At 37.5% G+C, this 26,060-nt stretch overlaps 1 protein-coding gene across 1 annotated transcript in view; it reads right to left on the bottom strand.

The window, feature by feature from the left end:
- SYNE1 (spectrin repeat containing nuclear envelope protein 1) overlaps positions 1 to 26,060 on the bottom strand; it is a 280,833-nt gene that overhangs the window by 138,159 nt on the left and 116,614 nt on the right. Inside the window, exons 43-59 of the mRNA XM_058801698.1 lie at positions 25,552 to 25,734; positions 24,198 to 24,299; positions 22,570 to 22,773; positions 21,404 to 21,611; positions 20,598 to 20,710; positions 19,726 to 19,931; positions 18,535 to 18,690; positions 17,075 to 17,366; positions 16,182 to 16,354; positions 14,457 to 14,766; positions 12,519 to 12,683; positions 10,761 to 11,117; positions 7,398 to 7,534; positions 6,254 to 6,431; positions 3,732 to 3,914; positions 2,081 to 2,224; positions 1,596 to 1,751 (exon numbers count right to left, since the gene is read on the bottom strand). Of these exons, the coding sequence (XP_058657681.1) occupies positions 1,596 to 1,751; positions 2,081 to 2,224; positions 3,732 to 3,914; positions 6,254 to 6,431; positions 7,398 to 7,534; positions 10,761 to 11,117; positions 12,519 to 12,683; positions 14,457 to 14,766; positions 16,182 to 16,354; positions 17,075 to 17,366; positions 18,535 to 18,690; positions 19,726 to 19,931; positions 20,598 to 20,710; positions 21,404 to 21,611; positions 22,570 to 22,773; positions 24,198 to 24,299; positions 25,552 to 25,734 (3,267 nt within the window). The remainder of the gene's footprint in view (positions 1 to 1,595; positions 1,752 to 2,080; positions 2,225 to 3,731; positions 3,915 to 6,253; positions 6,432 to 7,397; positions 7,535 to 10,760; positions 11,118 to 12,518; positions 12,684 to 14,456; positions 14,767 to 16,181; positions 16,355 to 17,074; positions 17,367 to 18,534; positions 18,691 to 19,725; positions 19,932 to 20,597; positions 20,711 to 21,403; positions 21,612 to 22,569; positions 22,774 to 24,197; positions 24,300 to 25,551; positions 25,735 to 26,060) is intronic.

Raw genomic sequence — 26,060 nt, 5'->3', positions numbered from 1 at the left:
TTAGAATGAGTCTCATCAATCATACAGAGAAGTTTGCTTCATACACTGATAATTACAAGTACACTTAAGCATGGAATGGATTCTGCATTCACACACAAATGAATTGTCCAAACATAAAATACAAATTAAAATCTCAGAAATGTACTTTTTTATTTTCTAAATCTAAAGCTGCAGTTTTCTGGTTTCACTTTTTCTTAAACATATGGTAAATCACATCTAAGCTCCATGTCAGTGTTGCAATGGAAGCTAACTTGTGCAATCAGCCAGTGTAAAAACAGATTTATGCCTGAGAAGCTACACCACAGCAGCAAAATTGCTTTGTTGATATTTGGTAAAGACCTGTTTCCTCAATGACTCTCACTGGTAAAACAATTCTTCTGAAAAACCACTGACACTCATACAAATCAAAAACAAATGCTGTAGTTACATTGCTAAAAGGCTTGAGGTGAACAAGAATACAAGGCAGAGTGTGTTTTTTCCACTGAGACAGAAAACAAATATCAAGTCAATATAACAAGCTTTGGAAATTACTGAGAGGGACCTTCCTCAAGATCCATGGCTATCCAAAAGGGTTCAGGGTTTCTCTAACATGCAGGACCATATGTATCCTGCACCTTAGATGACACCTGCTCATCCTGACCTCTCCTACAAGTTCTGCTTGCATAAGCCTATGTTAGTAACTCATTCGTTTTTCACTTTCTCATTTTGTAGACATGAAAATTTGTTATGGCTGTGCATACAATAATTTTCAGTAAATCAAATATATGCTTTATAAGTGTTTCTTCTACAGAAAAAGTAGGAATTGCCAAAGTAGCAATCCCTTAAACATATATACTTTCTGAATTGAATTGTTGTTCCAAAACATATTTCCTATATCCTTAATCATTCTAGTTACTGTAGCAACTGTAAGCCTGTATCAAGCCTTCTTCATGACATGAACTTTGAGAAAAATAACAATATTAATATGGAGGTTTTCTTATCTGTCTCCACTAGAGAGATGGTGGAACTATTAAGAGGTGAAGTGTGGGAAGCTCAAAAAAAGAGAGTGATGTTAAACTCTCAGTTCTTGGTCTGATGGTTTAAAATTTGGCCTATGCCTCCTCTTGAACATTTAAAAGCAGCTTAAGAGGCAAATTTTTTTTAGAAGACCAACCTATTACTTTTAGGTGAAAATAGTTACAATGCCAATAATCATCATTACAGGATAAGATAAAATAACAACTTGTCTGCATCTTGTATTTTCTAGAAAAAACTCCATCTCTGCTAATTTTTGAAACATGCCTCTTTCAGATGCAACTTATTACAAAACTGTCTTCATGCTTGAAAGAATCAAAATAAAGTCTGATTATTGTATAATCGGGTGGGATTTACTTCTTAATCAGTACACTTTTAAAAATTAATAACAAAAATTCACAGTTACACTTTGTTGACAGTCCTTACTTTCCACTCTTATAAGTCAATGTGAAAGACAGAATAGCTCAGACACATCACAGAGCAGGCAAGCAAGACAACTGCAGTGTTTCACATTTCAGTCTTTATTTTTCCCCACATACATCACAGGAGTTGCTTAGGAGCACATGCATTGGATGCATTACCTTTGTCAGATTGCTTAGAGTAAGATACTGAGAAGACAACTGAGACACTCTGCGCATAAAGCTTTTGCTGACAGCTTGTTCTTCCCACAGCTGCTGAGCTTTCTCTTTTAGCCTGTTGAGCTGATGCTCGTGGCAGCTTATTTCCTCAAGGACAGACTGTAAAGCACAAGCACAGTAATAATAAGAGTGGGTGCAAGAAAGCAGGAGATGAAGAAGCATGAAGGTGCCATGAAAAATAGAAGTGACATATGGCAAGCTTGCTGAGACAGGCACACCATACGGTTACAGCAATGGAGCAGCATGTCATAAGAAATGTGGGGATGCAAAACTTGATGGAACAGGATCATCAACAGTAAACCTCAAAAAAAGTTCCCATCTTATTTAGAGGTCAGGATGCTAGAATGATTAAGCTTTTGTAAGTAACCAATGAGGCCAGGAGAATGGAACAGGAAGGTCTGGCTGTCTTAAGAGCTCTTATAAGTCACCTGCAGCTTTTGCTGTTCTCTCCTCTTGGAAGGAAGGTCATGGAGCCGACTGCTACTTCCTTGTACTATCTTCTCAGTTGTGGTCAGCCACTCCTGCAGAGGCTCAGCAGTTGCTTCAAAGTCCTTCATCTGGATCTTTAAGCTCTAGGAAGGCATGCAAATTTCTATGAATAGTCCCAGTGCACTAGACATAACTAATTCATAACACACAGATCAAGAACACAAAAAGGATATATAACTGCAGGCAAATTATACAAAACTCTTCAAATAAATTACATGAGCTCTGCCTGTTCTAAGCCCACAGACACTGAAATAAAAGTTTGATAGGGCACACTTTTAAAAAGCGAAATAGAAGCAATAATGTACTACACAGCTGAGGGAAGGCTGAAACAAATTTCTTTTGATTGTAAAGCTTTACAGATTTTATGAGACTTGACTTAATCTAATTCCAGTTCGCATAACTAAGGTAGTGTGAATAAAGGCTAATTTGGGATGTGAGTTATCTAATATGTGACTTCAGTCATTAACATTAAGCCCTCCTTAAGTGGGCTACTAATGTTTCTAGGTAATGTCTAAATTCAACCCAGTCCTGGGGAATGCTTCTGGTTGTATTCTTTTTATAGAGTAAAATTTTGATCATAAAAAGTGCATTAAATGCATACAACAGCATTCCTTCAGGCCTGCATACTTTTCTTGCAGGCTTACTCTGCATTATTTAATAAAAGAGCACCTAAAATAATTCATGTGGAATAAAAACCCGAACAGCACAGCTCCTGTGCCTTATTTATTTTAATGTATTTTTCCCCCAGACATATTTAATTTTCTTTTCAGCTACACCCGTATCACTTAAACATCTGAATAAAAAACTAAGCCTGTGAGACTGAAAAATGCTTGACTCAAAAAGACTGAGAACATCCTCTTTCCATGGCAACCTTAAGATGAAGAAAGGTAAGTCCTTGCTATCTGAGAATTTTCTTTGAAATGCTTTCCTACATAATGCATTAAGTGTATTTAAACTTTTTATCGCCTGTCTAGGCAGCATTGGTTTGAAACAAAAATGCTGAGGAACTTTAATTATCCTATTCTATGCAGGGAATTTCAGATGAGACATTTTGACCTTAAAACCTATGACCTTAAAAAGTTTATGATTTCAAGATATTCACCACCTACTGGTTGAACTGTGAGTTCTGAACAGAGAAAGGCACTTGCAGTTACCTAAAAAGTTGCTCAATTAAATAAGTAAATTTCACGTATTTGCAGTAAGAGAAACAAAATTTGCATACTCTACTGGGACTATTCAATAAGCAGCTGTTTCAGAAACCTGTACTAAAACCATTTTTCAGAAGGAAAATATGTTTTAGAAACCCAGTACATTTGATGAGACTACTGAATTTCAGGAACTGCTGTCTTTGATTCTGAACAACACCCTTCTGCATAAAACACCAAATTAAAGTGAATCAGGTCATAAAGATAGCAGAAGTAAACAAAAGCAAAATGCAAGCAGAAGAGTAAGACTTCTTGAAAGCATCTATTTCTTAATTCTGTTACATAGTAAACACTCACAGATATACACATCTAAACTGTGCTGTTTCAAATAGAAGCAAAGAGGAAATTTAGATCCAGTCTTTCCTCACTGTGACTGGTTCCATACCTCCAATGCAGATTTCTTCTGGTGGAGTGTGGTGATAAAATTTTTCCAATCTTCTTTAGCAGCAGCAGATTTGTCCAGGATAACTTTAGCCTTTTCCTTTGGTAAAACAGAGCACAGTAGCTCTCCTTTGGATGCCAGCAGGTTTAGCTTTTGTTGCCCATTCTCACTTTCTGATAAGAATTCCTAAAAATAGTAACGAAAAAAGTTAACTGGTGAACTTTGGGTCCCAATAAAGTCAAGCTGCTAGAAAATTGATCAGTGATGAGAGTTTACTCTTTCTGCTTGCTAATGTCCTGATGTATTTTCAGTAAATTCATTTCAATACTTTTTGTATTGACGGGAGTTAGAGATAACAGCTACTTGATCCAGAAATCAAAGTGTCTGAATACACATATTAAGACTCCAGGATTACCTGTATTTTCCATACTTCATGAGACAATTACTACTTATTTAGTTGGGTAATATATTCCCTCAAATACCACTAGTACAGAAAGTGATAAAAGTTTCATTTCAGGGAACTGTTATGTCGAGGCGGTCATGACACAAAGCAGAGACTACAAGCAGTCTCAGTTGGAAACTCTTTATTATTGAACATGGCTGACTTTTATACACTTTCTAATTGTTTATGCTTCTTCTACCTTAACTATTGGCTACAATAAGTTAACATAATACTATTGGTGAAACGTTATAGTGACTTCAACTAACTTTCAAAAAATACTTCATCTAGCTTTAAAGTTCTCTTATCTTTCTTCTCTCAATGTCCTTAGTTACAGCTTTAGAGAGAGCTCCTTATTAGCTTCTTCTTACTTCTCAGCTTCTTCTCACTCCTTTAGCTAACAAGCTTGCTGCTAGCCCCTTCCACAGTTATCCTAACAGAGATAACACAGGGACACCCTCAGAGGCACACACTGGACCAAACCCCTGCCCATGGGCAAGCTCCAGCAGTGCTGGACTTGCCATGAGCATGTGGTGGTGTGGGCTGATGCTCAGAACCCGACCAATGTCCAATCTGTGAGATTTATGCCTCTGTATCCATAATTTACCTTCCTTGTTTAGAAATATTAGTCTTCACAAAAATCTTGCAACAGTGCTAGTGTGCAATAAGTGTGTGGAAAAATGCAGGTTACAAGAATTATACAGAAATTTAAGGAAACAGATTGTAAAATTCAAATTTATTGGAATAATCTCTTTGTAACTTATTAAAAAACTTTGTCAGCATTTAGACTCAAAGAAATTTAGTAGTCTTATATAGAAATATTTTAAACTGTTATTATCATGATTATGTAAGACACATAATCATTAGGTTACACCCATGCTCAAGAGTAACAGGCTTGATACCAAAATTATTAGGTCAGGTTCTGATTCTGTGTTATATGAGAGGTCTTAGTGGAGAATGCAAAGGGTCTGTTAACTTTGAGGTACTTGGACTATAAATTCTGGCTATATTAAAATGAAACATATTGGTGACTTAATGATGTAAAATGTGCTAACAGACAGAACATTAACTTTCAAGAAAAACAAAATATCAGGTTTATACAGGTTAGCAAGACATCTTTAGAAGTCCTAAAGCAGTCCAAAAAAAGTTTATTTCACCTAAGGCAGCTTTCAGAGAGAAGGAGAACAAAGTATGGTCCTATATTATGAGGGGGCTGTAGTGATTTAAAAAAAGAAACCCACTGTTGAAAAAAAAAAAACTCAGCCTTGCTAAAACATTTCTATTTAATGTAAAAAATTACCCGGACTTTTCACCCTTCTGAAGATATTCTCAACATGATGGAGTCAAATATCTGATATATCAAGACAGCATTATATGGACTCTTTAAGCAAAGGAAAGCGAATATAGCAAAATGAGGAAGAGGTGATTTGGCTTTTGGTGTTTTCTGAGAAACAGTTGTGAATTTCTTCTGTTATACTATCTAACTAAAGGTATAACAGCCTCATTAAATAATTCTCATTTTGTTAGTTTCAGTTAAAATGATAGCTATGTTCTATTAATAAAATAACTTTCATTCATTTTATTTATTAAAATATACTTTCAACTGTCATTCCTTTCCACAGAACTGTTTGGGCTTATTTTACGTTTATGTAGCAAATATTCTTTTTAAATGCCTGCTCCCACTGCTTATAATTTAACTCTGCTCTTGGACCATAAGGGCTCCACTTTCATACATGATGAAAAGTATTTACTTAATTGTGAAAAAACTCCAGGTACTAAGACTCCATTCTGGTATCATTCTGATTTACAGTACTCTCCCACCTAAAACACATTTTTCTCAAATTATAAAAAAGAAACAAGGAAAGGAAAACTATTTATGAGACATAACTACTTACAAACTGTAGCCCAGTAATTAAACTAAACAGAATAGAAAAAAAAAAGTGTTTATTTCTCTGCAATGAGTCACCTTCAGTGTTAACAATAACAACATTAGCAAAAGCAGTAATTAATCAAAGAAATAAATCAGAGCTGTACATGAAATTGATTTGGTCTCCCTTAGACTAGTATTTTACTGCTATAAAGTTACCTGTATTTTCTGCAGACTTGCTGAAGCTTCACTGATGTTTTGAGGCACGTCAAAGCATTTAGCAGTGGTGACTCTTGCATTGACCAGCCACTGCTGAAAGTCCCTGAAAGCTGTCCGAAATCTCTGCTGCAAGATCTGCTCTTTGCTCTGACATCCTTTTGAGGCTTGCAGGCAGAGGCTGGGTTTATCACATCAGGGAAGAAGAAAAAAGCGAGGGAGGGAGGGAGGGAGGGAGAGAGAGAGGAAGGGCAGGACTCTGTTAGGTGACAATGCTATTATTTTGTTCTCTGAAACACAATGGTAAGGGTAGGTTAACCTGGATTCCTCCTACCAAATTTATGCACTTAATCGAGGCACCAGGAAATCCATTAGAAGCTTTCAGTTCTCAAAAGTGAAGCGTGTAAATTGGGACATAGCTGTCACAGATATGACAGGTACAAGTGTTTCCACAGAGTGACTCAGTGCACCTAAGCATCAATGTATTCTGCAAGCCTCTTTCTCTCACTAGGGAGAGGGCGCAGGACTACAGTGAATAAAATTCTAACTTCTGTGGCTTTGTTAAGTCCACAAGGTTATAAAGGATCAATCTGAGTAATCGCATCCTCCTGCAGCTACAGAAGCCAGAAGCTGAAATCTCCTACAAGAAACAACAGACTCTTCTGTCTGAAATGCAGGTGTCATACTCCAAAGTAAATCAGAGTGACTTGAGAGAAAGCAAGCGAGCAAATGCTACCTTCCCTAGCTAGTTCCTGCTTCAAGAAACCAACTAAACAAAGAAGAACAGTATGAAGGACAAAATCAAGAAAAATATCTGAACTAGCTGGTATAGTTCATTTTCTTTCAGGCACATAAGACATATTACTGCCTCATTTTTTTACAAGGACTCCTGTAATACGTCAGGTATAGATGTACATTTAGTTTCAGCTGAATTTAGTGGCATAGCTTGGCTTCAAGTAAAAAAAATTCAAAAAAATCAAATTACTGCTTTGAATAACTTTTGTTGACACCAAAATCAAAATAATGATTCTAACTATTGCATATGTCTGTCTCTAGTTCTAAAATTCTAATTAATGGTTCCCTTAAAGACAGCTCATCATCCCCCCCCACACACACGAGATAAATTCTAAACAAGATGAATGCATACCTGTTATACTCCTTAATCAACCCTGAAACTTTTGAAGAATGAGTACTTAAATCCCTGGAAAATCTACAAAGATCATTCAACTGAGTTTTGATCTCATCTGTCATTTGTTCAGACTTTACCAGAGCATCCAATGTTTCCTGTTAAAATAAATGAAAAATATTGATGAGTAAACATAAAAAAGCCACACCTTTTTAATCAAATTTTATCAGAATTAAAATTAATTAATTTAAGATCTATATGTTTAATCTTAAGAATATTTTAGCTATCAAGTCTACAGTACCTTGTTTGAAATTATGAGCTTCTAGAGACCAAATTTCTGGATGCCCCAACTTCCTTAGCTCAAAATATTCTTGAAGCCCATTTTAAGATATAAATTTCATTCTAATAAAGCAACAGTATTATCAATTAGCTCTACACACATAAAAGTACATACATTTGGAGAATAGCAAGTGATATGTGTTCATATAAATATAATTATCTTGTTGACTTGAGTTTAACAGGTTCAATTAAAATTTTTTAAGCTGTATCCAGAAAGTTAATTTATGCACAAAGCTTTTTAACAGATTTGATTCAACGCTTTTCACACATGACTTCATATATTAAAAGTACAGCTGCTCACAATCATGTCAGAGTAACTGGGTTACTGCCTGTCATTGATGCACTGGAACGGTTTGTGCCTTGGAGACAGTTAAGCCAACAAAACAAAAAAAGAGATTTTGTTGGCTTGGCTTGCGTCACAAGGAGAGGTGTGATAAGTACTCCAACAAAAACAGTGCTTGATGATGTCCACAGCATCTCCACTGCAGAATCCTGCCAGCTACTCCAGCATAATGAGCAGTGCAGACTTGGCTCCTCGCCTCACTAGGAACTAAATTCTTCAGACATTGCTCTCAGGCTAACAGCAGAGGTTCTGCAGTGCAGGCAGACCAGAGCATTTGGCACGTACAGAATAGTTTGGCTAAAGTGCCAGTCTGGAAGAAACTTACAATATAAACTTGAGAAACAGACCATATGAAGGTGAAGATAGATTTGAACAGGGACCTGGAAGTGGGAGATAAAGATGCCCCCAAAACACATTTCTAAAAATGCACACACACACACATATATATATATATATATATACACATACATATTCAGAAGAAAAAAAAAAAGAGGATTATTACAAATATACATTGTAATGAGTTCTGCACAAAATTGAATGTCCAGGAAAACTACAGATATTTTGCTGCAGCAGATTTTCAGGAGTCCCCTGATTTACATTATTCATTATGGACTATCTTCTTTGAGCTACTCATACACGATAAATCTCTTCAATCATGATGAAGAGATACTTTAAATAGTCACTTGTTTCAGTGCCATATAAAGTAGCATTTGAACTAAGTAATTATGTAAGAACAATAATGCTTAGAAAAAAACACTAAATACTTTTTGCTTACTTTACTTACAGTTAAGCTACTGAAACCATTCTTTTGGAAAGCATTAAAAATCACACCACAATGGGCATTACCTAAACACAGGATGTCACAAAGTGCCAAGGGCAGGAATCATCATAATGAACTGCTAACCACTCCTTTTTTATGAAAAGAAAGCATCTCTTAAGACTAACACAAGGTTAGAACCGCCTGTTTTCAGCACAATTGTTCAGTTTAAAATAACCTACCTCAAAAACTACTAAGAGGTTAGTCTGACTACATACAGCCTTAGGCACAGGCTACTAACAAACAGGAGCAATAATTTGCAGAATAGGGTAAATTTAACTATGGCATTTTTCCATACAGTGATATCACTGTTGCAGCCAGTTGGATTTAATATTGAATCTGACAATTACAAAAATAATTTGCTGAATTTCAAGCACAAAATCTGTTGCTCTAATGCTGCACATACCTAAGGGAATAGAGCTTCAGTATAACAGAGTAGCAGAATGATCTTGCTAATTCTACGAATTAGGAAATGCATTTTTAATTTGTGGCCTTGGCTAACATGGCAACAGAATCACTGTGAGACAATAGAAATGGAAACTGCAGTGCTATTTTATATTCACAATAGGGCCTTTCCCTGGGGTCCAACAATGAGATGATTACTGTCACATTTCTCCTAACTATAAATAAAAATTGCATAGTGGGGATATGCATAGTTACCTCATGAGATGCTTCTGCAGCTTCCTCCTTAGCCAAACTTTAAAACAATCTAATCTGAGTGTACTTATACAGAGCTACAGTACATACGTATTATATATACTACTAATAAAAGCAATAGCCTTTCAATTTAATACTTCTCCATTTATGAAATAAAAAAAATGCCTGGTGTCTTACAATCCCATGGCTTTGTTTCCTTTTTAAAAACACGTATATATGGAACATTTTGCATATTTGTACAATTATTTGCTTCATCTTAATGCCCTCTTTGTTACTCCTACAGACACATAATGGCACTCAAGCAAGCAGGTTTCATAAATCCATGCAAGGAATTCTGTGAAAGAAGAAGACACAGAAATAACTTGGCACAGACCCTGCAGCAGGAGATCAATAATTTCAGTTCAAAGAAAAGGGCTGTGTTCTGAGGTTTTTTTGAACATGACTTCAGACAAGGGGTCAGAAAGTAGGCAATACACCCCTCTCCCCCTCTACTGAAACTCCTTTACTATGACAGAGAAATACTCTGTATCTTTCATCAACATCTGTGATTCATTGTGGTTGATATACAAACATGTATCTTGATTGTGGCAAATATGTGTATATATTTACACGGAGGAGCTGTGATATATAAATGGGAATCTTTTGCTAGGAGACAACCAGGAACAGAAACAACCTCTATTTCTCTCAATTCTACTGCATTCCAAAGCAAAGCAATTAGGAATTAGAGCCATTTCCTGATTAACTTCTTTAAATATTGGGCAAGATCTCAACGTGCATAACGTAAAGGATATTTCTAGAAAAGGAAAGTATAAGCCAAATACATTCCTGACAAATTTTAATGGCACCAGGTTCTTACTTGGCTTTTAGGAAAAGCTTCACATTTCCTCCATCAAATGCTACTCTGGCTCGAACCAGTGAGCAACTTGGAAGCGCAGCGCAGAGCCGCTGTGCCAGCTCCTTGGCTTCCCCCCAGGGGCGAGCCCTGGGTTTAACACCTCAAGTCCAGGCAGCGTTTGCTAAGCCTGCTACAGCAGGGGCCAAGGGGAGGGACGTGTTCTGCCAACACCGCTCGCTGTGATCACGGTAACACAAAGAGTTTGGAAAGTCGGGCTTTCACAGAAATGCCTTCCGCAAGTTCTGATTTACGATGCGCTGGATAGTCCCGCTTGGCGGAAGTTTCCCGCCCGCGGTGACCACACGTGTACATGGAAAAGAGACATGTCCTTACTTTCTCCTTGCGCCAGCTCTCCACCACCTCGGCGTCCGTGCTGCGGCTGTCGGCGGGGGCCAGCCCCTGCGCCCAGGCGGCCAGCTGCCCTGCGAGCCGCCGCACAGCCTCCTCCAGCCGCCCGGCCTGCGCCGCGAACTCCCGCTCCGACAGGGCCATCTGGCTGAGCACGTCCCGCAGGCCGGCCTGGCTGCGCCGGGCGCTCTCCTCCCACTGCCGCCAGTCCGCCTGCAGCGCCTGCATCTCGGCCGCCAGCAGCTGGCACCCGCCCGCCGTCGTGCCGCGCCGGGCCGCCGGAGCCAGCGCCTCCACACGGCTCAGCCGGCCCGCGCCGCTCTGCCGGGACTCCACCAGCTCCTGCGGGGCGACATTGCCATGGTAACCCGCGGGCCGCCACACCGCCACCGCCGCGGGGCCTGCCCGGGGGCGCCGCCCGGCCCGGCCCGGCCCGGCCCCAGCGCCCCGCACCGCTCCGAGCCGCGGCCCCCTGACGGCAGCGGTCTGGGAACCGGGGGAGTAAAACCCAGCCAACAGCGGCCCTTGCGGGGATTCAACATCAGTTCTGAAACTGTCTTCAGCTTTGGAGAGGAAGACAGGAAGAGAGATACGAAAAATACTATTAGATGTACTTTTAGATACAAAAAATAGTATTTAGGTTGAGATGTGGAACATGAAGGCTTTGTTGTGATCTCTTGCGTAAGAAATGCTGGTGTGTAGCTGCACACAGCAGTCTCAGAAACAGAACTGCAGTTTTCAGCCTGCTTGTGACCTGTGATGTACCAGAATTGGTTGAACATGTTTTTGGGGGTTTTTTTTCTGAGTGTATGGTTTTGGTTTTGTTTTCAGAGCTAAATTCTTTCTATGGCATCCTTATTTAATCTCACATCTCAATCTTGGGACCTTTCAGCTTAAGAAACTGGAGAATGTATGAAAACCACCCCAAACACTACAGTAATGTTATATCTTCTCTTGTTCATCTTATGAACTAGATGCTGCTAACCCCTCCCTTTCCCATTTTACAGATCAGGAGTTTGAGCACAAAGAAGTCTGAAAATTACCCCAGAATGTACAAAAATCTGTCATTAGATCTTGGGGATCCCGAATCTTCATCTAGCATTTAAGTTCACTGTCCCACTCTCTCATGCTTAGGAGCAGAGTAAAATGTTGCTAGCATGATTATCTGAATGTAAACACCAGGCATGGGCAAAACATGTAGCCTGCTTTAGTGTTGTATTCAGAAATATGCAAATTTCTTAAGCACTCAGATGGCTAAGAATAGGTTCCAGGCTAAGGAGAGTATACACAGGGAGGCAACTCACATATTTCTAACATGTGCCCCCCTCAAACGAGGGGGACAGTCCTTGTGCTGCTTTACACATCTCCATTTCATGCAAAGCACGAAAGGTTGTCTCTGATTTAGACAATTCTGCTCATGGAGAAAGCATATTTAGGGATGAGAAAAGAGAAGTATTCATTAATCAGCTAAGCCACATTCTTCTGTGATGCCACTGGGCTTCCGCTCTTGCAAATTGTTTCCATGTGTGCTGTGGTTAACTTAGGACTGATTATACTTTTACTCCATCTGTTAATATGAGAAGGGAGTCAAAAACAAAGCACAGCTTGGAAAGCTTGCTTTCAGCTCAGTGAAATGTAATCACCATTTCAAAGGAAAAAAAGCAAGATCCCACAACTGTTTGACTGGGTTTTTTTTAAAGCATAGGGTCTGAATTGCAGAAGAAATCATGAATGCTCACTTACATTGATTTTGGCCAGCTTTTTCTGTATAGTTGGTGTATCTCCAGATGCATCTGACCAGCGGTGAAGCTCTTCCTTTGCAGAATGAAGCCAGTCTGTGAATTCATGCACAGCATCCAGATAAAGCAAATGATCCTTCACTATATCTTCCACTTTCCTCATTTTCTCCTGTCAATCAGATAAAAAAAAAAAAAAAACAACCAAAAAACAAAGAAAGATCATTACATTAAAGTACTTACATCCTATGCTGGCTTTGAGCATGCAGTGCTGGCTTGACTCCATAGCATGCATTTGAATACTGAACAGGTTATAGCTTGTGGCATCAGAACAGAGACTGAGAAACACTGGGAAAGGTTTGGTTTGAGTTGGTCTGGAGAAGGATTTTCTACTGGAGCAGAAGCCTTCTGAAAATGGATGCAAAAATATACTTTTAAATAGTCTAATGTATGGTTTAGTAGATATCAATGCTGCAGCTGTGTCACTCTGGCATGCTTTTCCCAGTACACCACAGACGGTCTTGTACATCACCCATGAGCCCTTCCAGGGTGCAGCATCGCTGCCAGAAACATAGCTCTTACTTAGAAGCACCAAGTCTCCAGAAATGCTAAGCAGAGTCATGGAGACATCCCACAAACAAAAACTTCGGCTGTCTAAAAGCGCAAAATGATCTTTTGGTGCTGAGTCCTACTTCGACCATCCCATCAGCCACCTACCCTGCAGTCCTGGAGGATGCTTCCCCTGACACAACTGCCTGAAGCAGCTGCTTCCTGACTCCATGTTAGCTTTTTAATGTAAGCTTAGAGTGGGGTCAGTTTATCTTACTGTGACACAGTGAAAGAGTACAGTGGTTGGGGTTTGCCTTTGGTCTGACTGATTAAACTGTATTATTCTGAGATAGCACTAGTGAATGTTTATCAAAACTAACCAAAAGTGAAATGAGCTAATCAAATGCATTTTTATCCCTGTGTAGATACTGTAATCTAGATTGAAGTTTCTTGGAGCCAGTTTCAAACTAAACCACCTCCGAATTAAAGTCAGTTATTTTAAAGTTTGAGTAACTCAACATTCAACAAATGCTATTAAAAAATAAGTTAGATTAATAAGACCTGCTGTTCCCTCTGAAAATAACCATCAGAAATAATCCCTCAGAATGTGTCACTGTCAACTACACAATGTATAGTTACTAGCTAAACAAAGAAGACCTAAAGCAAATCTTCAAAGTTTTTATAGCTCAATGCATTTTATGCAGCAACAGGGTAAGAAAATGCCCACGTGCACCTGACTCTAACTAAAACAGCCTCCTAGGGAACCAGAAACTCCTAGGAAAGGAAACAATGCATCCCTGTGTACATTGCTCACACCAAAATGTAGCACCAGTACAAGGAGAGCGTGGAGGCAAGGTATTTCACTCTCATGATCTGGTTGGCAGAAGGTCTCAGTGAGCTCACATATCTCTCCTTAGAATACCTGCATAGCATGTGCAGTGCTTAGTGGCTTGAAACACCACAAAATATGGGCATAAATATTTCTGACAATACGATTTATCTTTATGACAATATGTTTCCTGCTCAGGGAGGCATTTAATTCTTCCCTTTCTAGGTAAAGAAAAAAAATGCTTGGAATGAATGAAAATAATTAGATGACAATAAATGTGTCAGAATATCAGAAATAATGCTGTATTCTACTGTTGAAACTAGGAACAAAATATATGGCCTTCACTTTTCCAAAATTATAACCGCAGCAATTTCAACTCTCATTACCATTTTTGCATTCCACTAAATTTTAGTAAACTATATTCAATGTTTTTATTAGACTCAACTATACCAGAGGCAAGATTATTCACAGTCAATCCTTTAGTTACTAAAAAATACAAAAATCAAAGTTTTATATATACAAATGTCTAAACATTTTACTTAATTGAAATGGAGATACTTATCTTACCTTGGCTACAGTTGTGATATCATTAAACTGTGTTTTCAGTTCTTCTTGAGCTGCATCTCCAAAGGAAGCATCCCCCGTTTTTTCAGATAGTTCCACAGCTTTCTCAATGACTTGCTGTAAATCACCTGAGTGATCCTCTATCTCGGAAACAATAGCCTGGAAATGGTCCAGCTGAGCAAACTTCTCCTTCAGACCAATCTGTGGTTCTAAAGGCTGTTCCACTTTGTGATCCAAATTCTCTAGCCACTGCTCCAGCTGGTTTTTCCTTTCCAGATAGTCATTCCACTGGCTAATGACAGAATCTAGGCAACTTATATTAAAAGAAACAAAGTGCAGATGAGAAATTTTAAAGTTGGAAAAAAAAAAAAAACAGAGACTGCTTATACCTTAATTGTTACACTGTCTGTAGCCATATACAATAGGTTTAGAAGATACCTTTTTTCTCCATCTTGCTTTTGTTTCCTACATCAACTTGCATCCAAGTTATTTAAGAATTCCTGTGGCTTTTGGGCCCTTTTGTACAACCAACATTGCTGCTTCCACATTACAGGTTACATGAGCAATCTATCTGCCTCAGACTAATGAAAAGCACATTTCAGTGTCTGTTCAGCAAGGTAAAATATGGAACATTACTGGAGGTTTTTATGATCAGAGTAATAAAGTATGCAGCAGCCTATGAAATTACTGTCAATTAAGAGATATTCTGGCAAGTTTTGAAAGAACAAACCCATTATCTATAGACTCATTTACAATTTAGAAGACATAGTCCCTTCTGTTACATATTGCTTTACCTAGTAGATCACCATACCTCTCTGGGATTCATGTTGAGGAATGTAATTCTCATTTCATGGGACTTACAGATAGACAAGGGTGTATAAGATTTTCCCTCAAAATGCCATGGTCTAACATAATGTAAAAAATATTTTATGATAAAAATTGGGTGAAATTTGAGTGGCATTGTTAAGACAGCCCACTATAATTTTCTACATACTATTACAATTGCAATTTTGGTGCAGCTAAGAAAGTGGCACCACTTTCAGGTCTTTTATTTTAAGAAAAAATGTAGACAAACTGGTGATAGTCTTCAATCTCTGGAACAGCAAAACAGGTGTGACAGAGGCCGGGAAAGTATTACCACAGAGAAATTGAGAAACATAAGTCTGTCTAGAACAGAGATGATGGAGGCCTTCAGATGTATAAAGTTATCTCACACAGCCAATAAGAAAAACTTTCCATTTGCACACAGGTCAAGATGAGATGAAATCAGCTTAATATGCAAGAAAGATTATTTGAAGTTGATATTACGATTTTTTTTTTAAATCAAAGAAACATAATGAAAAACAGAATTGAGAAACCTTTCCTGGGTTGCGTATGGAAAAGGTTGATAAATATCTGTCACATGTTCTTGCTCTTGCCAAAGTACAGGCTCAAAAACTCAGAAAGTTCTTTCTAGATTTTTCTCTGTATGAATTGGTGTGACTTTCATTAATTTTTAAATCAATTTGATGTACCATCTCATGTGAAATTTGATTCATCTGATAGGGTCAACTCATCTTTTTTTTTTTATAGAAAGGAGTATTTCTTCCAGGCAATTTTGCTTCTCTGTGTTAATGCAAATTTCCTCTCACATACCAGTAGTCAATGAATGTACTTCCACATGCTGTAAGGCATCATCCTCTGTAAGCAATGATGGCAGGGTCTGACCTGTGTTTTCCGGATTCTTACCTCTGCCAGTTTACTGAGGTACTGATGATGTCATTCCATACATCCTTCAGTGTCTGAAGCTCAGTTTGTATCACTTTCTGTCCTTCCTCATTGCTGCTTTTCAGTGCTTGCTCTCCTTTGCCAATGGCCATGTTCAGCTTAACCTCACCGTCACCTTTGAGTAAGAGGATCTCCTGTGAGGCAAAACAGGTCAAAATATCAAATGTAACATGATAAGAAATGAGAGCTGTTATTCTTTCAACAGTGAACACCATCTTCTCTAAGCTCATCCATCCTTAACAGTCATATCCAGTAGGAATTCCTAGGCACCTTTTTCTTCTAAGACTCTGTACCTTGTCATGTGCAAGTGATCCAGTAGTTTTCCCCACATCTGTACAGGTTTTTTCACTGTATTGGTCAACCTAAAATACTGCTCACATTGTAGCAGATACTGAGTAGGTGAAGCACTGCACAGTAATAGCTAGAAGAAACCTCAGGAAAGCCCATGGCAGATCTCTTAATGATACCTCTCTCTCTCTAATCTCTCCTATTCTCTGTTTCTCTAACCTTTTCCTCAAGACCTCCTGTGATAGACACACCACAGCCATGACAGAGAGACTCTGTCAATTATTCCAATGCCTCTCCTCTACTAGAAAGCTTTCTGGACCTACCTGCATATACATTTTCATAGTTCATTATTTCTTCTGAAATGTAATACCTGACATCTGTTTCCATTAAACTTCATCCTGTTCTTCTACTTCCCATCCCCATTTTTCAAGATAACCTTGAATTCTAAGCCTCTTCTTCATAACCATTGAAAGAATAAATTATAAAAATATACCTTTCCCACTGAAGTAGCCCACACCCAATATTAATCTTGATGTGTAATATCTATTTTATCTATCCTTCTTTACCTGAATTTGTGTCAAGCGTCTTTCCAGGGTGGCTTTGCTTCCAAGAGTGCTCTGTGATGATGCCAGTTTATCTTGAACCTCTTTCACCCATGACCACATACTCTGCAATGCCTCTTCAAAAGTGAGATGCTCTTGGAGTGCAAGCTGGCATGTCCTCAGCTTATCTTTGACACTTTTGACCATGTTTTGATAACTGGTGAGATGCTGAGAAGCCAGACGTACTTCTCTTCCTGCACCATGGCCTTCTTCATTTAAAGTCTGTGCCATTTGGGAGAGCTGATCAAAAGAGTCCCTGAAAGAAAATATCGAGACTGAAAGTTTCAGAAAACATGAAGTATTTTAGCCATTGCCAGAGGTTATGAAGGCTGCTGACATAACACCTACTCCACCAGGGATAAGAGTTCCGAGTTAACTGAAAAAATTACTTAGGAGAGGCTGAAAGAATATAAGCAACGTGTACCGATTAATATCTTTTCTTGTGTGCCGTGCCATTTCTTGCAAAATTTTGGTGCTCAGAACGATCACAAACATTTAAATTAAAAGATACCTTAGTTTTCTTTTCAGCAGTCAAACTTTCCATTTCTCTATGAACCCAAACCCTTTTGTACCTGCCAAAGCTTCCAAGAAGTTTGTAATCTTGGACAGGTAGGAAGGCATGATGGAAAGGTCATTTGTCCAGGAGAAAACAATGACTCAGATTCAGTACAGGAGCCAGTAAAAGGAATTAAAACTGGGTTTATACAGCTTCAGTTAATCTCAATCTTCTTGATCACCCTTCCTGATACCTGATGACTAGAGGGAATTTACATCAAACCAAAATGTCGTGCAGCAGTCTCAAGGCCATATGGAGTGAATGGATGTTTCCTTTAAAAAGGCTGTGAGACTTGGAAAACTGACTACTGTATTTGTTCTACCTTCACCAACCCAATAATGAAAAGAGAATTTGAAAAAACCTCTGTCTACTCAAAATGGCAATTACTTCATCATTTACTGGATAAGTCTGAATTTTAGAGAGATTTCACAGCTAATGTGAATGCTTTTTGAGCTCTTTTATAGGGCAAGCTGTATGGGGAAGTGCAGGGAAGGGGATTCTGCTAACCTGGTTGGATCTGAATGTTATAGGACAGAAAGAAAATTTTAAAATAGACATAATGATAAATGTAATTTTCACTATTGCTTTTGAAAGTAGTATTTTTATATTTTATTTTTAAAAATTACACTCTTCAGTTTCCATTTATTAATGAAGTATGATAAGCTTTTATTCATTTATCAAGAGCAAATATTGGATTTTGTTGAAATTCATTAGAACTCGACATATCTGGATTCAGCCTCTTTTCACAGAGTATTTTCCAACACATTCCTCTAACTTTCAAAAATACACTTTACCCCAACAGTTAAATTTCACTTCGGCCCTAGGAAAGGAAAAATTGAGAGTATTAGAAAATGTATTTTCAATGTACCTTGAGTTCAGCAACTCTTCCAGGAACTTTTCCACTTTTTGCACCTCCTTTTTCTTCTCAGAAACAAGCTGTTTGTTCTCCCCTAATGCTTCTGTGCTTATTCTTTCTTCCATGTCATGCATCCACAGAGCAAGCTTCTTGTACTGATCTTCAAAGCTACAGCGCAGATAAATACTCTTTTAAAAAATACTTCTCAAGTGGAGTAAAGTTGGAAGAAATTAGTATCCACAAGACTGGGTATCAATTTCAGGCTTCGAGAATAAGAGTTGTACACAAAACATAATTCCACGGTGACTACTAGTCTAAAAATATTCAGCAACTCTCTAAAAATGTTCAGCAAAATCATGGGAACTCCAGGCAGACCAGAAGCCTCCAAAATTTAAAGTGACAGGACTTTTATTTATTACTAGATTCAATAAAAGCAGACTAAAAGAAAGCTTTTTTCAAATTCTCATAATGATTTAGTCTTAGAACAAACAGTAGGTAACAGTGGGTTTCTTGACAAAATTTATGTGTAGAACATCTGAAGTATGTTTTCAATTTTACCTTACAGAAGAGAACTGGAATCTTGAATGCTCAGAACTCAGCAAAACAAGTTCTGGCCCTAAGTTTGAAACCTTTTTTCTTACATGCAGGCACACCCTCTCTCCTGCTGTTTTACCCATTACTGCCACACTAACTTTGCTTTCAATTAGCAACAGTTTTGAATCTGTTTAGATCTGAAAATATTTTAAATCTCAAAATTCAAGTCCTAAGCAGTAATTGAAGGGTGTTTTCTTCTTGGCTCCTTCAGAAATATGTCCATTTGGAATGGAACAGAACAGACACATGTAAAATGCATACTATCTACAAACCCCAGGGCAGAAATGAACTTCATCACACACTTTTTGTCCAAAAATGTCATTTAAATTACTGGAATCCCAACTGCTGATTTGGAGTTTCATAAGAAACACAGAACTTGGGCATATATGATCCTGGCCTTTCATCATTTAACTTAATTTATGCCCTTGGAACAAGACCTGTTGATTTTGTTCTTTATTTTTTTAATCAGGAACTCCAATTTCTCTTAAATACTTCCAAAGAAAAAAGCAATCAGGACTAGAGCAACTGGAAATAATTTGGTTTTTTGCCCTGCACTTTGGAAGCCAGACCATTTCATGCAGTCTATTTGTGACTACTGGTGTTACTCACTTTCCCAGGTGTGAGGCACAAGCTTCCAGGGCCTTCTTGTCATTCAGGCACTGGCTGAGAAATTCCTGGAAGTTCTGGTTAGACTTTGCTATTTGCTCCTGAATATGGCTCACAACTGGTTTGGGTAAACAACCATATAAACTTTCTCCTTCCTTGCAGGCAGCATCTAATTTTTTCTGTCCTTCACTAATAGAATCCAGCACACCCTGTGCAATGAAAGAATATAGTTTAAACACATAAGATTTGATAATTAAAGATAAGCAATATTTCTATGAAAAGTGGTCAGATTTCTCCAAGAAGATGATGGCCATGTTTAGCTATGGAAAAGTTTCTAAGCAGATCAAATAAAATTTTATTAAGTGGTACTGCAATTCACAGCACTCAGTTTTTTCATTTGATCCCAAGGTGGTCGTGGCTTTCTCTGAAGTTTAATAATCTCTTGAAGATGTTACACACTTCAGGAATTAGGGCTGTGTACAATAGGTATCTGCTACTTATGTTCTGTCTCATCAAAAGTATACACACACTATCTTTGACATATCGGTATTAATCTGAAATGTTGAATAAGTAAAAGTGTTATAAAAATAGGAAAAGCAAAGGAAGAGAAAGAAAGAAAAAAGGAAAAACTATAAATAATCAGAAACAAGAACATTTAGTTTATAGTAACACATAAACTTCCCAGAAGTTAAATTCTCATCTCTCAGAACAGAAACCACAGTTTTCACTGTATTCCCTCTACAGTACATACTGCTGCCTCACACACTTTTTAAAAACAATCTGTGCTAGCATCTAAAAATTATTTTAGAGATATTATTGGTTCCTATATTAAATTTCTAATTACTGGTTGTTTTATTATAATTTTTTCACTATACCTGCAAGTCATGTAGCTTTGCCTCTATGGCTTTGCTGTCCCCAGATCTGTCAGATGATTCTTTTACTGCAGCCTTCACACTAGAAAACCATTCCTGGAATTCTTGCATAGAGTCTTATATAATAAAAAAGTATAGAGAAGAGAATAGTTTTTAAGATACAGCATTATCCAGAATATTATATAGCTGTTTTAAACAACTCTTTTATCCTTCAGAAACAGTGTATAAAAGCCAACAGAACAAGTCTAATTGTCTTCAACAATTGGATTAATTTCATAAGGAACTAGATGTTTCCATTGTAAACATCCACATTTTTACAGTCTTACTAGGCAGCCCTTGACAGTCCAATTCAGTTTATGACACATCCCAGTTTCATGCTAGATAAAATCGAAATCAGTATCTTAATAAATAAGATTAAAAGTTGTTTACTTTTCTCCACTGACTATCCAGGGAGCCCAGGAAAGACCTGAGATCGGTGCTTTTACATTATAAATACCTCCGTTTTTTTATATACCTCTCCTTAGTGCAAATAAACAAAGTGTATCTATGTGATTGTGGTGAATCCTAATAGTGAGGAAAGGTGCATTTTCATGCATGTTACATGGTTAAGAGTTGAATTCTGTTTATGTAAAATGCTTTGTTTCATAGCAGTTATCCAATGAACATTTGGTAACAGGACTTTTTGAGAGGCTCCATACAAAAATAAAGTTGTAATTGCAAGTGAAGTCACTGGAAACTCTGGCAGACTCCAGAATGACTCACGGCTGCGGGATAACAGCTCACTCATATGAACCAGCCTGAGGACTCACAGAGGAAATGTTTTTCCAAGGACTCCTGCATCCTGGCCTGTGTTCTGGAACACAGCAGATTCACAGCTTCATACTTCTTTATTAACAAAGAGACAGTGCCACCAAGAGCTTCCAGCTCTACCGAATGGTATTTGCGACAGAGGCTGTTGAGGGTCTCCCGGGTTGAGTCAATGCTGCTTTGCTGAAGCTGAAGGTCCTTTTGCGTTTCCTGAAAACAAAGTTACAACATAATTACGATATTTATAAAGAAACAAAAGAACTGGCTTTTTCTTAAGCATTCCTACTCCTGCCATATGTTATTTCCTCCTGTGGTCTATAAGTCATCCCAAACACAATGAAGGGAAGAGGCACTGGATAGTGTTTCCTGAATTTTCCAAGTGAGATGAATCCTTGAAACTAAGGAGCCATTTTAGAAACGTGAAAAGTGCTATTTCTCATGATTTATTACTCTCTTATAAATAAACATATTTCAAGGCATATCGAATAGAAATAGATATTTTCAGCAAAGTCTGAAGGTACATGTGGGATGCAATATGACACTGGTATTTGGCAGGACTTCTGAATGAGAAGGACTTTACACAAAACTTGAGAGAAACATTTTCTGAAAATTAAATGTGCATTGGCTAGTATATCAATATTAACTGTGCTCACAGTTAAATACCTCCATGTGGTTTGTCATGTCATGATGTGCATAACTGTATCCAGCCAAGAGACCACTTGGACGTAGAAAAAAGAATTGCTATATCTGATGACTGATGAGGATTTCTGAAGTACAAGTTTGTGTTAAAACTGAATTTGGACCAGTGTCTTTTACTGTGATGTGCTATGAATTTCATAACTTATTGAAAGGGAGTCAATGCACTTGAAAACATGCTGGAGTAATGACCAAGGAATTCAATCTAACAAAACCAGTTCTTGTCACAAGACTGTATTATTCATTAAAATTTTCTAGAAGTTTTGTAAAATGCTAAAAAATCAGAACTTTTGTTCATTGGTGCAACTTCCTAAAAATAATCACTGTATTATTTCCTAATATTCTAGCATCTGTGCAGGAGATATGCATTTTTTATCAAAGGAAAATTAAGTATAAAGCTCAGAAAAAAAATCCCAAAAGATTACTAGGAAAATGCATAAGGAATAGTATATTGATTTTCTTCAGCACTGACCTTTAGTTTATTTAGAGCTTCAGGATCCAGGTTACGTGCACAGCTTAACAGTGTCTCTTCCACTTGAGTTAGCCAGTCTGTCATCTGACCAATCAGCTTCTGTAACTGCATCTTCTGAGTACTGAAATCTTTCAGCGTCTCTTTTGCTATCTCTGATATTTCCTTGGCATGGTCCAACTTCTGCCTCAAATCTGACTCTATAAACTAAAACCAAAATGTTATGTATTAAGGCACTAGCAATAAAAATGTGTATTACAGCAAATGCTTATTGAAAAAATGGAAGGTCAGAAAGAGGCACACTGATAATTTTGCTCTCTTTACAACTGGAGATACTTACATACCTACAAACAGATAACCATTCTATCAAGCCTTAGATATACAATAATTCAAAGAAGAGATCCTAACTTATAAAAAGTCAGACTGCAGTTATTATCCATTTCTGAAAAATTCAACAGCTGGTATTTCCCCTTTACTAATTTGCCATATATACAGAACATGACCTACACTCAAATAGCTTGATAAAAATAAATATCAATTGGGGAGTGAGCCTTAACAGCACTGAGGCTTAAAGTATCTCAGTATAAGACAGGTAAAAATTCAAGACAGTACTAAAAATAAGCTAGAATCTTGCCCCTTAACCTGTTCAAAGTAAGGAATATGCAAAATTATAATAGATGTTAGCTGAGCACATATAATACAAGTAAATCAAATCAGTCATAATATCATACTATATATAAATCAGATTCACAGAATCCTTTGGGTTAGAAGGAATCTCTGTAGATTCCTTTGTCCAAGTTCCCTGCCAAGGGAGGGTCAGCTACAGCAGGTGACATAGAAACACATCCAGATGGGTTTTTTTCCTTCTCCAGAGAGGGAGACTCCACAACCTCCCTGGACAGCCTGTTCCAAAATGTGGGCAAGGCTTGAGTGTTACATTAACTTCCATTAAAACCTGATATGTATCAAGATATATCCCCGCCCATGGAAATTACAGAAGTCACCTTATATTTTTGAATTTCTGACATTAAGTTAATAATCTCAAATACCAATTTTTGGTATTTTAAATCAAACTGCCAAAATAATCATACTGTGGTTTTGCAACTGCCCTAGAACACAGCAATCAGTATCTGCCCAAAAGTTTAACAGCTCACCTTTGTGTTAATTGTTTTATGTTTTTCTTGTTAGAGCTAGTTCAGGGCCCTTATTCTAGTCCACTAAAGAATACTTTTTGGTTGACAAAGCAAATGAACATATTTTACTGCCTTATAATCCTTTCAAGGAAACAAACTGTGCATGCACTCACATGTGATGTGGCTTAATGTTGTGCAGAGTAGAGAATATCTGTAGTCTAATATTTTATCAGCTACATTATAAACTATTTATTTTATTTCGATTTATTAAAAATACTCCTACTACCCTTATGTTCACTTTATGACATACTGTTGATACAAAAAAATCAAGGTTACCTAGAGAAATATGAACAAAGAATAGTTCTGCTACATATAAATAATAATGCTACATCTGTCACCCTGAAAGAAAAAGGCAGTGTGAGAAAGACAAAAATTTCAGAAGGGATGTTTTCCTGGTTATTTGAGCATAATCTGTGGTTACCAATGTCTTTATTTTACCTGGAGATCTGCAGGAGGCTCTTGAGTATGGGTCAGCTCTTTGAGTTCTGAAATTTTGGAACTAAGTTGCTCCAACTTCAGTTCTTTATTCTTGACTTCAGACTGAAAAATAGATGTGGTCAAAGTTTCATACTAAGCTACAAGAAGCTTTCAGACTTTCAGAAGTATTCTCCATGAATTTCAAAATTGAAGGAAAATGTAAACACAGCTTAGCAACCAGAGGGAAAACACTGTGCACTAGTTTTGTGCTCTAAAAATCTCCCATTTCTTTTTCCTTATTAGACTCAGTTCAGAGTAATTTTCCCCTCCTTTAAAATAGATTATAGCATTTAAAATGCTCTAAAAGCTTTTGTTTGTTAAAACTGGGAAAATAAAGATGAAAATGTAATTGTTTATTTGACTGGAAGTATCTACATGGGGTGTTAGGTTCCACTGAAGGATTAAATTGCCAAACTTAACATCTGCCCTGAATGCCCAGAAGAATAGTTAGGAGGTATTTTGTGCTAGGGAGGATAATATTAGGTGGGCAGTGAAGAAAGTGATCACTAATTTGGGCCACAGAAGGAGTAAACTGATTGATGCTGTCCATGCTCATCTATTTCTGATTGCAGAAAGGGCAGGACCCTGCTGTCACCAAACTGCTCTTCCTCTTGCCTTTGCAAAACAAAGTTCCAAAAAAGGGTATTATGCATTCTGTGACTGTAAATGTACACTCAGTGATCACATCTGTTATTCTGGCCCTTCAGCACATCAACTACACCTGTGGTTTGGGTAGTCTGCTTTTACTCCAAATCAGTTTTAACAGCTATGAGTTCAGGTGCTTGGATGGCTACATAAGGCATTTGATAAAGCTCAACCTTGAGCAAAACACTGATTTATCAATGTTTATATTCTACCACAATTCTGGAATATGTTCACTGTGCATCTTGTTAAAGACATAACTTAGTCCAGATGAAGTAGAATATGGCTCAATCTATGACTGACCTGGTATCTCTTTTATTGTCTGGACAACCTACTTTCCTGGATGAGGTCTTAGAAACTAGTCATTTTTTTTGCTAAACTTTAGCTTAAGTTGTCTAAAAATTCCATTGGTTTTTACTGGAACAGAATTCAGCCTACAACCAAATATAACTGCAAGAGCCAAAATAACTGGAGCTTAGATTTAGAAAGATGTGCCATTCTTGTTTCTGTTAGAAGCAAACACCTTCTAATAAAAAGGACAGGAATGCTCTCATCTAGCTGTTGGGTACCACCATTTAAACAGAGGTCTGCAACAGACAAGTCTTTACTCTGGTTGAACATCACTTGACATCTTGGACCGCAACATTTTAATCACAGATTTATGGGTAAGAACCTGGAAATCTTTCAGGAGGACTTCCATTCTCTGACTGTTACTGAAGTTGTTGATGCCTTCATTCAGCTGAGAAATGCACTTATTACACCATCCATCCAGTTCATCTCCAGTTTTCAGGATGTCGTCCCATAGAGACACGCTTACACTCAGTCGGTCAATGTTCTCATCAAGTCTTTCAGACACCTTTTAGGAAAGAAGAATATATCAATACCATTCAAAAATTAATTTTAGACTCTATTTTGCAGGCAGTTATAAGAAAAATGCATTAAAAATAATTGGTAAGCCTGGGTAAAACAATTTTCTTGGATTTAGTTCTAAGTTCTGAATGCTAATTTCAATTTGCTTACCCAGATCATAAAACAAACACAAATCTTATGTGTCCAAGTATTTGTAAATTTTTTTACTGGAAAAGAGTTCAATGTTAAAATAAACTTTATTTCTCAAAAAAACCTACATTTATCCTTCTTGTTGTAATGTAGTAATCAATAGGTAGAAATTCTTCAATGTGA

The sequence above is a fragment of the Ammospiza caudacuta genome, chromosome 3, assembly GCF_027887145.1.
Source record: "Ammospiza caudacuta isolate bAmmCau1 chromosome 3, bAmmCau1.pri, whole genome shotgun sequence".
Taxonomy (NCBI): domain Eukaryota; kingdom Metazoa; phylum Chordata; class Aves; order Passeriformes; family Passerellidae; genus Ammospiza; species Ammospiza caudacuta.
Note: the sequence above shows the minus strand (reverse complement) of the source record. Positions and strands in the feature narration are given on the sequence as shown.